The 14,604-nt window shown below is 31.6% G+C and overlaps 1 protein-coding gene across 1 annotated transcript in view; it reads left to right on the top strand.

Annotated features, from left to right (window-relative positions):
• Window positions 1-294: 294 nt before the first annotated feature.
• Window positions 295-14,604, top strand: part of st8sia5 (ST8 alpha-N-acetyl-neuraminide alpha-2,8-sialyltransferase 5) — a 22,003-nt gene continuing 7,693 nt past the window's right edge. Inside the window, exons 1-6 of the mRNA XM_073824053.1 lie at window positions 295-717; window positions 6,993-7,100; window positions 9,401-9,499; window positions 13,987-14,079; window positions 14,301-14,387; window positions 14,522-14,601. Of these exons, the coding sequence (XP_073680154.1) occupies window positions 587-717; window positions 6,993-7,100; window positions 9,401-9,499; window positions 13,987-14,079; window positions 14,301-14,387; window positions 14,522-14,601 (598 nt within the window). The 5' untranslated portion in view covers window positions 295-586. The remainder of the gene's footprint in view (window positions 718-6,992; window positions 7,101-9,400; window positions 9,500-13,986; window positions 14,080-14,300; window positions 14,388-14,521; window positions 14,602-14,604) is intronic.

Here is a 14,604-nt window from a genome sequence, read left to right as displayed (position 1 = left end):
AAATGAAATATTGATATTTTATTTAAATAGTTTCTCTTATTATGATTGTTATTATTATCACTTATGTTTTTTGACGTATTTTATTCATTAATTCGTTGATAACATCGTATTATCTTGTTTAGTTAATGTTTACTGCATTATTTAATTTCATGTTTTATCAAAATAGCGTTTTATCCTACACAAAATATATTATTGCCGTCGCTGAATCACATTTTCTATGTTTTCATTAACACCAGCCGGAGTCCGCAGACCCTCCCCATTGGTGCTGATGAGAGGGAGTGGAACGCGTCACCGACTGCGCGCTCTCCGCATTCGTTACGCGCATTCTGCAGAAGCGTCGCGTATTGCAGGTTAAGCGAGATTTACTACACATCCACGCATAGACGACTGACCTCAATGGGCAGTTGTAGCATCGCTTTAATTGACATCCGCACGGACAGGTTGCTCAAACGTAATACTGAGGCGAAAAGCAGCTGCAATGGAGACTGAGCGCGCATCGGTGCCCGTGAGGACGGTAAACACGCGTGGGTGTGACTCAATGTGTCTTCTGTAGGGCAAACGCGAACGTGGGTTCTTCTTCTAAAGGATGGGCTACTCAGATCCCACATCTAGTAGAGATCTGTTGGGAAACAGATCCTTGTGTTTTATTTTCATATGTGCTTTTGGACTGGTCACCTTATTGCAGCAAATCCTTTATGGCAAGAATTACATTAAAAGGTAAGGTGATTATTTTATTAAAAGCTGCATAATGGAAAAATCCATGTTTTGTGAGAGTATGTGTGTAATAAAGCAAAATAGAAATGTTTAGCAATTAATCTATTGCACCCATATTGCTCCAAATCTTTTTTAAACTCAAGCTCCATTAAATCATGCCATACACAGTCCTCTGAATGACTGTCTATGCAGCAAGATGCTTAAGTCTGTTTTTCTTCTTCCTCTGTGTTTATTTTTCCTCGTATTGATTTGTTTTTTTCTACCTCCAGCCCTTTAAACAGCTCATACATCTTGCATAAAACTGTGACAGCAAAAAGCCATATATTGCAGAACCTTATCATATGAAGGAAATCTGGAAGACTGTGATGTAGCCTCTGTTGTTTTGCATGAGCACATAGCCTAGATTCAAGCACTAGAAATGAATTATGAATTTAAAACATGATGGTGTTTCGTAAGACCCAGATTTCATGCCTTTTTTGGGGCAGCTTACATCAAAAATGACATCATACCGAGAATAAGTCCCGGGAGGTGAATCATTTTAGTTTTTTTAGGTAAGCAGAGTGAGATGGCTCAGCATTGCGAGGGTGTTTGAGTGCGCGTGTGTGTGTGTTTGTCTATGTAAAATGGCGTCTCTCGTAAGAAGCGCCCCCAGTGCATTATGGTTCCTGCGTCCCAGCAGATGCCCATATGCTGAATTAGAGCTTTCTCACACTCCCACCTGAACCCCCCTCCTGCGTCTAACACACACTCAGGATTCATGACATCAGAGCCTGGCGGCTGTCGATTGCATGAATGCTTTCCTGTACCCCGTATCTATTCTGCTGAAGTGGAGAGAAACAAGCGTATTTAAACCCAGCAATGAGAGGAAATGGAGACCAAATGGAGACTTTTGTCTTCTGCTTCTCAGATTTTCTTTTGACCAAATCTCATTTCCTTAGTGTTTCATAAAAACTCAGCTCAGATTACGAAAATGAACTCAAAACCAATCAAACGAACTGATCTCAATATGAAACATTTCTCTTCCAATACCACAATATCTGGGTTATGCTATTTTTTTAGAGGTGTTTGCCAAGTTAAATGCCATTACTGATAAACAATTGAATGGCAATTGCTATTTACATTGACCAATTCTCAAACCCTGGTGAATAATAACAGTACAAACAGAACAAATAGTTCCTAAATCCTATAAACTTGAATAGGGGATCAAGCCATAAAAAAGGCATATGTGACCCTGGACCACAAAACCACTCACTAGTATATTTGTAGCAATAGCCAAAAATACATTGTATGGGTCAAAATGATTGATTCTACTTTTATGCCAAAAATCATTAGGATATTGAGTAAAGGTAATGTTCCATGAACATATTTTGTAAATTTCCTACTGTAAACATATCAAAACTTAATTTTATTTAAGTACCCTCAGATTCCAGATTTTCAAATAGGCCTAGTTGTATCTCGGCCAAATATTCCACTTTTCTAACAAACCATCAATAAAAACCACATTTATTCACTAACTATTCATTATTTCAGATAAAGTATAAATCTCAAACTCACCCTATATGACTGTTTTTGTGGTCCATGTTCACATATTATAGTTGAGGTACTTCTTTGACTTAATCAATAAGCAACAATATGACAATCATGCAAAAAAAAAACCTAGCTACTATTCAGAGCACCTTAGGAATCGCATAGAAATGCCTTGCCAACCAGCCCTGCTGAAAAAACTATAGCAAACCAGCAATTTGTAATGGTTATAATGGGAATTGTATTGGTTTTAATGGGCACTGAAATGGTCCCTTTGGGTCTCTATACTGGTAATTTGTTGCCTTTTATTGGTGGCATGTTAAACCACTAAATTCTAATGGGTTATGGCCCAAAACACACTACAGATAATGGTTTTAATGGTTAATAGCTGAGGGTTTATAATGTTTGTAATGGTATTTATTGGAAAGCATCATGCTTTACAAATTTAACCCTGGACCACAAAACCAGTTTTAAGCAGCACAAGTATATTTGCAGCAATAGACAAAAATACATTGTATGGGTCAAAATGATCGATTTTTCTTTTATGCCAAAAATAATTAAGATATTAGGTAAAGGGCATGTTCCATGAAGACATTTTGTAAATTTCCTACTCTAAATATATCAAAACTTAATTTTTGATTATAATATGCTTTGCTAAGGACTTCATTTGGACAACTTTAAAGGTGATTTTCTCAATATTTAGATTTTTTGCACCCTCAGATACCAGATTTGCCCTAGCTGTATCTCGGCCAAATACATCGATTGAAAGCTTATTTATTCAGCTTCTATGTATGTATAATGTATGTAAGTTGCAATTGTAAGTCGCTTTGGATAAAAGCGTCTGCTAAATTAATAAATGTAAATGTAAATGTAATTTAAAAAAATGGACCATTATGACTGTTTTTGTGGTCCAGGGATGTGGTCCATATATTAAGAGATTTAAAAAAAAAATAGGTAAATGTATTTAGTATAATAAGTGTTTTTTTTTTCGTTCGTATTGATAAACAAAGTAATATACAGAAAGTTTTTGGCTAAAACGGTAACTGTCCTACGTCGAGTACTCGCGCATGCGCATTAATTACTCAGCGTTTGGTGCGTTTGTTTACGGCTGCGGATCACCACCGTTTCCGAATCTAAAAAGAAAGTAGCTAATAATAATTTGCCCGAGCTGTCATCTTGAAATTGTTGGGATAAAAATGCCACCCAGGATAACGGTAAGAAAACATATCTTTATATTAAATTAATCGCAGGTGCTTCACGCAACGCTCGTCACAAAACTATCTTGACTAGAAAACATTCAAAGCAAATAATGTCGTCCGATTCATTTACCAAAGACTCGCAGGAACCGGTTCTTTTTAGTGCATCAAAACATACCGCTCTTGCTATATGAGTCGGATCTTTAAATGAATCGTTTAAAAGATTCAATAGGTAAGGGTTTGATTCAGTTTGGGATCCGAATCATTACTGAATGAACTCCGCCATAGCGATTAATGAGTTATCACGTGACTCACTAAATGAACCGCAAATTATGTTTATTCGAAAGCTCCTTTCCATTTATATTCCATTTTCTTGAATTTTTTTCTTCATATCCAATCAGTAGTCTAAATATGAAACATTTCTGCCCAAAGACAAAGTTATAGGCTATTGGTTTTGCCATGTTTTAGTGCTGTTTGCCAAGGTAAATGCTGTTTACTATTGCTAAATGGCCAAATTAGTTTGTTTTGTGTAATAATGCCATGTAACTGTGCCTTTTATGTTGTTAAGTAATCTGTTGTAAAGTAATTTGACAGAATTACGCGCCATCAATTGGTCATATAGGCAGCACTGAATGTAAACAATGCCACTGAACCGAACAAAACTCAAATTTTTTGATGATTATTGCTGCTCAAAATGGTCAGTTATTGTCATGTTTTGGACTGGACTAATCAGTCAGACTGGGACAAAAGTTTTGAGTACTATAGACTGCCAAAAGTTATAACAAATTCATGAAAAGAGTGCAAAAAAACTGTCTGGCCAGAATGAATCAGGATTTCCAGAACAAGATTCTTGACAACATCTATCTTTTTTCTTATCATTTCCAGTCAGGTTGGTGAAATATTAGTCTAATATCTTAATACTGTTCATATGTATCTTTTCCACTTATTAACTTTAGTTTGTCAGAGCACAATTAGGTCACAATTAAGAGCAACATCTGAGTGAAAAAGTTTATATATAGCAAACGCAGTCTTTCCTTTGCATATATTTGAGCATGTGACAGTCAGAAGTTATTTTGATGTTCACGCCTCAGATTAAAACCGCGACAAACACATTTTTAATGCAGCTCAGGTACACGCCAGCCTGGCTGCCGCCGTGAGACACTGACAAATCTGTGCATTAATAATGCATCCACAGAACTGAATAAAACCTTCTTTTAAATGCTCCTGCCAGCTAAAATTACAACTTAGAATTATTAAAAAGCACTTTATGCTGGAGTTGACCTTGTAATGCCATTGCAGTAAGTCTTGAAGCTGTCAGGTTAAAAATAAAAACGCACTGAACTGGCCAGGACAAGAGGTGATTGTTGCATATGGATGTTAGTGCATAAATACAACATGGTTATTTTATCACATTTTCCTCCTAGCTCCAATTACACTGGTGCTAGATTTAGAATCAGCTTCTGCAGTCTTGTGCCAGGCCTGAAGTTTTCTCTTTGTCCTAGAGCTATTGATTGGCTAAGTGGCTGTGCCATGCAGAAAAAGTATTGACATTTAGCTACTTCTTCAGCTGTGACCTCTTCATTATCTACCTGACTGCAGAAGAGCATCTGTCCTTCGTATGCACCTCTCTCTCTTCCTCTTCGCATTAGCAGCTGAGTTTGCGTTTCTCGTTTCTGGTCAGGAAGTCGAAGAGCTGATGTGCACATTAACTGATGCTTTTAAAGACATGTAGAAAATGGCTGTGCATGTACTATAGGGACCAGAACTGGTTTAGGACAGCAGATTTGATCTTAAATACCATGAGAAATCAGAGTTTTTTTCCCAGTATTTTTTTTTCCCAATAAAATGCTGCAACTAACTGACATCAGTTTAGTACAATTAGTCAATTTTGTACACTAATGGAAGTGTTTTTGAATCTCAGTTACATATTCACCTTTTAATTAAGATTTTCCAATATGTGACCCTGGACCACAAAACCAGTCTTAAGTATCACAGGTGTATTTGTAGCAATAGCCAACAATATATTGGATGGGTCAAAATGATCAATTTTTCTTTTATGCCAAAAATCATTATGACATTAAGTAAAGATCATTTTCCATAAAGATATTTTGTAAATTTGCTACCATAAATATATCAAAACTTATTTTTTGATTAGTAATATGCATTGCTAAGGACTTCATTTGGACAACTTTAAAGGCGATTTTCTCAATATTTAGATTTTTTTGCACCCTTAGGTTTCAGATTTTCAGATTCCTATCCTAACAAACCCTACATCAATGGAAAGCTTATTTACTTATTTATAATTTAGGAATCTCAATTTTAATTTTAAATTACTCTTATGACTGGTTTTGTGGTCCTGGGGCACATATGTTTTAAGATCTTCCAAAATGCCTGTAAACAATCAGGATTATTGCAATCCTTTTTTATTTTTAGATTTTGCCGGTGTTTTAATCCATAAAGCATTGAAGACAAAAATGAGCGCTAGTAAGATTAATATCTAGAAATATGACCATGTTCAACATCTGTCCTCAGTTTTAAACACTACAAATACTAGGGTTTAAAAGTTTAGGGTTGTAAGATGCTTTTATTCAACAAGGATGCATTAAATTGATCAACATTTACAGTAAAGACATTTATAATGTTACAAAAGATTTGTATTTCATCAAAGAATCCTAAAAAATATATATAATGGTTTCTACAGTACAACTATAATAATAATAATAATAATAATAATAATAATAATAAATGTTTCTTGAGGAGCAAATCAGCATATTGAATGATTTCTGAAGGATCTTGTGACACTGAAGACTGCATTAATGATGCTGAAAATTCAGCTTTGCATCTCAGGAATAAATTACATGTTAAAATATAATCAAACAGAAACCAGATATTTTATATTTGAATAATATTTCACAATTATTACAGATTTTATAGTATTTTTGATCAAATAAATGCAGCCTTGGTGAGCAGAAGAGACGTCTTTCAAAAGCATTAAAAATCTTAAAGGTAGTGTATATAAATGATCCCTCTAAATCCTCTTCATATAAAATAATTCATTGTTTTCCATGATTTATTGCGACCGATCTAAGGTGTACATTATGTGTGTTTGTCAAGTTTTGAGTCACACTTCAAAAATGTTTGAATGTCTTTGCATTAATAACAAAATAAACCAAATTATCTTTTATTTAAGAAGAGAAAAAAAAGCACAATTTTTTAGCAATTTATAGCAATAAATGGAAAACTGTGCAGCGTTTGTTTGCAGATTCCACTTGGTTTGATATTTTTGTTATCTAATGTAAAGACAAAGATATTTTGAAAACTTTTGGCACCGTTATACTTGTGAACTGCAGCTGATATGATGGTATTTGCTGTTCTGGATTGCCTTTTTATCATGTCACATTTTCACTGAGGATTATCAGTGACACTCCTGACAACATACACCTATTTTTGCATTGTTTGATTAAGTCAGATCAATGAAAAACTCTTACAAATCTGTGTGTGTTTGACATTGAACGAATACATGAAAACCTTAAACGACCTGCCTCATTTTCTCACTAGTGGGCAACAGTTTTCCCGCCTCAAAGGAGAGGAGGTGGGCAACTGGAGCGGGCTCATTAGTTACCCCGATGATGGAGGGATGAAGCCGGCCAGAAATGGGAGGAAAAGGTACAAAGCAGCACAGAAACCTCTCTACAACAACACTAACACTCTAGAGAGACAGTGAGAGAGAGAATGCCACACAGACAGTGATCAGCCGCTTGCATGTCTGGACTGGAGACACATCCAATCTTATCAGCCAATCAGAGCAGCAGAAATAAGCATCTGTGGCAACCAAATCCAATTTATCAGCTGATCAGAGCACCAGGACTGATTAGAAGTTCACTTAACTTAATATTAAGCCTAGCAATGATCGCTTCAGGACGTATTTTTCCCATTCGCTTTCTACAAAAACAATCTGATTTGAAATGAAAGTTTGAAAATCGGAGAAAAAAGTTATAAGTGTGTGGTTTTGTTCACAATTGAATACTATCTTACTGCATACTGCACAATATGCACTGTATACTAGCTTTTTTTTTGTTCAAAATAGTAAGTGAAACCATTTGTGTCATGCACTGCAAATTATTTTCTACATTTGCTTGAGAAGTACGATGACTTACGATATGAAGTCTTGATTTCTGATAAATCTGTCAAAATTGTGTGAGTTCATGCTTAAGACAAGAATAAATAGCTACCAATGGGGCATAAAAGTAAATTAAAGTTTATTTTTTTATGCCCATTGTCAATTTTTTTAATATATTTCAAAAAGTAGCATGCCATATTTTGCCACTACATTTGATTTTGCTGCATTGCATGTTTAATTTAGAAAGCGGCTTTCAATTATGGTAAACAGTATTGTGGTTATTTTGCATTTTGGTTCAATTTTGTGTAGAAATACGTTTTCCCATGCAGTTTGCTTTATTGTATGCATGTTGAAATGGTAAAATTAGTATGCTTTTCTGAACAAAGTCACTGTACTTCTTATTTCATAAAGCATTGCAAATCATAACTGAATCAGATAATGGTAGGTTATAGATTCATTTTAGGTTGAAAATATTGTAAGTTTATTGCAACATTAATTACTTAGAATTAAATATTATATGCATTATAATAATATTATATTATTGGTATATTTAACATTTAATATATGCACACCGAAATAGTATAATTTGCATGTTAATGTGATTTTCTAAACAAATCCACTGTGCTAAGATGGGAATGAACTACTTATCCCCATAGACCATCTTGAATTATGTCGTTTAATCAGATTTTGGTACAATATAAATCAATTATCGATTTTAGGCAGAAAATACGTTAAAATATATATTTATTTTATATTTATATATATTTGAAGTTTATTTTGCTAGTAGAATATGTAAACATTATATTTATTAAATCATCTGTAAATAAATATTATACAGATAATAATAATATTATATTATTGGTATAATTTACATTAAAATTGCACATTATATGCACACCAAATAGTATAAATAGTATTAATATGCTTTCCTAAAAAAATCCACTGTGCTAAAATGGGAGTGAATTATATTATATACATATATATATAACATTATAAATTTTTTACAGATTTTAATTAACTATTAATTTAAGGTAAAAACTACTATATATCCGAATTTCAAAGTTTATTGCAACATTAAAATAAATAAAAATGATATGTAAAAAAAAAAAATATATATATATATATATATAGAGAGAGAGAGAGAGAGAGAGAGAGTCAAGTTCAACAACAATGTTATTTATAATTATTATTGCTAAACTAAATATATATATATATATATATATATATATATATATATATATATATATATATATAAATTAAGTGAAGTTAAACAACATCTTATTTATAATTATTACTTTTATTATTAAATTATATTCTATTATTATATTCTAATTTGAAAGTTATTGCAATATAAATAAATATATATATATATATATATATATATATATATATATATATATATATATATATATTAGTAAATAACATCTTATTTATAACTATTATTACTATTATTAGTACTTAGTACTCAGATTATATAAATAAACTTTTTACATATTTTAGTTAACTATTAATTTTAGGTAAAAAACGTCTATACAGTCTACTTTCAAAGTTTATTGCAACATTAAATATGTAAGAATTATATTTATTATGATGAAAACGATATAAATATAATATTATTATTTATATAATATTTAATTTAATTTGCACATGATATGCACACAGAAACTAAAATGAAATATATTTCATATTTTGTATTTCTATGGAGGAAGCGAATGGGATTTTTACATTGTGGGAACCCTGCTCTTGTGCTCTTGTTGTGCTTTTCACTACTGGAACAGGAACTGAAGGGTCATTGAAGCAGACGTTTGAGTCTAACCCTAAACCTAATCCACTTGCATCTTGACAGATGTGTCCGTCACAATTTTCGGCATTCAGAGGCTCAGAGCTCCGTATTTATCAGGCCGTGCATAGCTGATTTTAAGAAGAAAAAAAAAGAAAAGAAAAGGTAGGCCACACTGATGGCATCTCCAGTTCACCTCCTTGCCAACCTTTACGTCCCCCCTTTGAGGATGTCTCTTCGTCTTTTTCCATCTGGTCTGAGAGGGTCTGACTGCTCATGCTCAGTGCTCGGCGCACCTATGCCACTCTGTCTGTGCATGTTGTCTGCAACCTTCCATCCGCCCTCGACCTTTGACCTTTGACCCCCATCACCCCTTTCCCCGCTCCCTGAGGTTGGGAGGCCTCCCTTGTGTTCCTCTGGATGTCATGGGTCCCTGTTTCTGTGTCCCATCATGCATTTCTTAAACCCCTCCACACCTCACCTGTGTGTCATGAGCACACTTCAGTGTGTGTGTGTGTGTGTGTGTGTGTGTGTCATGTGACTGGATTCCTGCTTGCACATTGCACCGCCTCTCTTTGACCTGAAAGATTTTTTTTTGTCTTTTACGGTTTTTCTTTTCATCTAAATGATCACAGAAGATTGTAATGTGTTGATTGATCACACATAAATAGCGCTCATGATTACCCAGTGTGCACCTCTTCAGGCTACAGCACAGTCACTTGTCATGACGTCACTTCAGTCAGAGATGTATGCAATCGCTAAATGTCTTTCACATTTTTTCTTCTGCCTTGTTTTTCATGCTCTTTCACATTGTTTCTCTCTTTTTTGTTGTGATTGCTGTTCATTAAAATCATTATTTGTATTAATTAGCTCACATTTACCTACCATAAGTCAGACGTTAATGGCTTTGCTCCAAAAACTACTAAACAGCATTTATTTATTATTATTATTATTAAATATTCACATTTTTATTTTTACAAATAAACTATTGCAATTATTGCAATAATTTAAATAATTTTGAATAATAATAGTAATAATATTAATCATTGTTATTTTGATATAATTATTTATATGTAATGTTGTACAATTATTTTATATAGATTTAATATTTTATTATTTTTATTTTAGAATTATTTTATATATATATTATGTTATCATAATTATTATTATAACAATACATAAATCATAAATAATAATGAAATTAAGTAATTTGAATAATAACAAGAATACTAAAAATAATGAATAATAAACTTAATAATAATAATTATTATTAAATACCTAGCCTTATACTTTTTCAGTATAGTAGTAATATTGTAATATTGAAATGATAGCATTTAAATATAATAAAATAAAATATTTTGAATAAAAATAATAATAATAATTAGTAGTTAATGAAATAATAATAAATGTAAATAAATAATAATAATAATTTTAAATGATAATATTTATTTTATAAAATAATATTAAAATTGAAATAATAATAAAATAAAACAAACAATGCAATAAGAAAAATAAGAATAATTATATTTTTATTTTAACAATAGATATTATTAGTAATTATTAATAAATAAATGTATTAAAATAATAATAATATATTTTAATAATATTAATAAATATAACAATTATTATTATTCAATACTTAGCCCTTTTTTCAATAATAATTAATCGTAGTTGATGAAATAATAATAAAATAACAACATAATAAAATATTTTTAAATAAATAAAATAATAATACAATAAAACTAATAATACAATAAGGATAATGCTATTTTTATTTTAACAATAGATATTTTATAAATAATAAATAATGAATTTAAAAAAATAATAAAATATTTTATTAATAAAAAACAATAATAGTAATAATTATTATTATTACTATTATTATTAAATATTTAGCCCTTTCTTTTTTCAGTACAGTAGTATTATTGTAATATTATTCAAATTCAAATGATAACATTTAAATATAATGAAATAAAATATTTTGAATAATATTAGTTTTTAAAAATAAATAGTAGTTGATGAAAAAACTAAAATATTTTAGATAATAATATTTTTTATTTTATAAAATAATAGTAAAACGAGTAATACAATAAAAAAATGTTTTCTTTATTTTAACAATAGATATTATTATAAATATTAATAATTATGATTATTATTACTAATATTGTATAGTCATATTGAATCTGAGCCATTTTTCCGTCTTTTTGACTTTAGCTGATCAATTGCCTGGATAATGCTATTCGATACGAAAGCTTAAAACAGTAAACAGTTACTGTACAAAGCTGTTAGATGAAAAGTATCATTTAAATACTGTTATTATATAACAAAGAAGAACATTTTAAAAATGATGTAGTGTTTGTCACCTTTTACATTAAATACTTTACTTGCTAAACCCTTTTAAGTCATGTAAGAGCACCCATTATCATGGTGGAAGATAGATAGACAAGAGGCCTTTGGCTTTGCGAGGGCTGTTAGCAGCCATCTTGACCCTGATTTCATTTACAGTAGCAGGCTGTCCACCATTAAAACCCATTTAAAGTCCATTAAAATGAAAACATGAAGCACTTTCATAGACGCTGTGCCTGAGGCAAGACTGCAAATGTCGAACAGAGACATTTAATGAGAAAAACACTTCCTGATGCAGTCTACACACTCTCATATTTCACAGTTCATTCATTTATTCCTTGTTTTTAATGCATCTTTTCTGTATTTCTGTTTCACAACCAAGGTGAGGATTCACATTTCATCCATTCAAACCCTGCTGCCTCTCCTCATTGTGGTGAAACTATTACTTTTATATTTCTCCTTAGAACAACAGAAAAGACAGTTTTAAGATGAATGTGTCTTGCGTAACAGAAGGAACAAGTCTTCAGAGTGGCTTGTCAACAATCCTCAAGTGGAATTCCTATTATAATTTGGAGCCAATGCAAATGGGATCAAACAAGAATCCTGTTTCATGCACATGTAGATGAGGCAATATTAAGAGTGATGTTAAAAGATAGAAAAGCCACGGACATTATTGAAATATTATCAGTTAATTCATTTTAAAAGTAAATAATTTAAATAAATAAATAAATACTTTTTTTCATGTTGAACTCAAAAATGTATTATCAAGTAGAAATGTTAATATTTATGTAATTTTAAAAATCTAATATAAAAAAACTCAAAAATTACAAAACAACTAGGTAAGTCATTTATTGGTCAATTGTGATATGTATGTAAGCTATATTATATTATATAATATTATTTAGATTACATATATAACAAAAATATGAAAATAAATAAAACTTTTTTTATAATTTGTAATCAGAAATTTAAGACTAGAAAAAGCATGTAAATTTGTTGGTAATAAAAATAATAAACCATATTCTTAGTCTTGGAAAACATAGTCTTGGAAAACCCAAATATATTATTAAATATTAAATGTTAGATTTTTAAACCTGGAAAAGCCATATTACAAATCAATTTTAAAAATAAATAATACTATAAATAAATAAAATAAATAAATGTTTTATCAGGTAGAAATTACTATTTGTTAGTATTTATACTAATTTTTAAAGTGACTACAGAAATGTAAATTCATTGGTAATAAAAAGTGTAAACCCTATTAATTAATTAATTAATTAACAAACCATCATTTTCATGCACAGTCTTGGAAAACCTGACAATAAATATTTAAAGTGTGATTTTTAAACCATTGGACAAAAAATATTACAAATGTATCACTTTTAAAACTGAACTTAAACGGAAGGTAGAAATTGCAGTTTGTTAGTATTTATGTAATTCTAAAAATATACTATAGTAAAAGTCATGCAAATTTTAATTATATATTTTAATAATAAATTAATTAAAATAAATGTTTGTGTGTGTCTGTGTCTGTCTGTCTGTCTGTCTGTCTGTCTGTCATTTATTTTTATTTATTTATTTTTTTTGTAATCAGAAATGTCTACAATTACCCCCCAAAAATACATTCATAATTTCATCAATAAAAAGTATAAACCCTGAAGAAGATTCAGTTATTGATACTTCTCTAGTGACCTTTTTTAAATAAATATTATTATAAATATAATTGGTGAATGTATACTGGACAAAAATTTAAATATTTAATTAAATTAATTTAAATCGGCACCGCTAGTTTTTGTAAAAAAAAAAAAAAAAAAAAACACACACACACACACACACACATATATATATACTACCAGTCAAAAGTTTGGACACACTTCCCCATTCTCTTTGATGGGGAAGTGTGTCCAAACTTTAGACTGGTAGTGTATATAATTTATTATTTTATTTGTTTTATATACCCTGTATAAATAGTGTATAAAATAAAAAAGTGTATATTGTCATTACAGCAGAAGTACCAGAAATATCATGATATCTCCAGATGTCATTGATTATAGGGGACTCTGTTACATTAAAGCAAATTTGAGCTTGCTTCTTGGAGGATTCACGTTTAAGTCTATTAGATTCGGTTCCGAGTTGTGACAGAAATCCACTGGCGTTTCTTCAGGATTGTCTGACAAGACACGTGCATTGTGAGCGATCAGGATCTTCAGTTAGGTTGTCCCTGATGGAAGCCCATCTCAGGTTGATCCTGCAGTGTGTGTGCAGGTGTTCAGAAGACGCGTGTCTCACTGTGTGTTTTCTGGTAGGTATCTGGAACGCTCCGAAGGCTCTTTGGAGTACAACTCCACCTCCTGCAAGGAGCTACGGCAAGAAATCACAGATGTGAAAGTACTGACCATGTAAGTCTCTCTCTCGGATGTCTGTACGTACAGAGCGAGCGTTCCAGAGGGAGTCAGGTTTCCTGATGAATGTCTCGTCTCCAAGGACAAAGCCTGTAAAAAGAGCATCTATTTAAAGAAGCACAATATCTGTGCAAGAACACCCTCTCCTTTCCACTCGTTTTAGAAGGAAACCTATTGTAGCGGTGACTGCTGCTGTTTTTGTCTTGTATGTGCTTTAGGGTGAAGACATCAGAACTGTTTGAGCGCTGGAGGAACCTGCAGGTGTGTAAGTGGCAGCAAAACAAGGAGGAGACGGATAACTTCAAGTGAGTACATCAACCGTTTTCTCTTAATTGGATTTCTTTGCAGAAACAAAGGAACGATGTAATCTCCTCCGATATCCAATAGGATTCTTTTGTTGCAACTAAGTGATGATCTCATCTTTCCTCCTGTCCAATAGGATGTCTCTGTCACGCTGCTGCAATGCCCCCTCCTTCCTGTTTACCACGAAGAGAAACACTCCCTCAGGCACCAAACTGCGTT

This window comes from Garra rufa, chromosome 19 (assembly GCF_049309525.1).
Source record: "Garra rufa chromosome 19, GarRuf1.0, whole genome shotgun sequence".
Taxonomy (NCBI): domain Eukaryota; kingdom Metazoa; phylum Chordata; class Actinopteri; order Cypriniformes; family Cyprinidae; genus Garra; species Garra rufa.
This window is presented reverse-complemented; position numbering and strand designations above follow the sequence as displayed.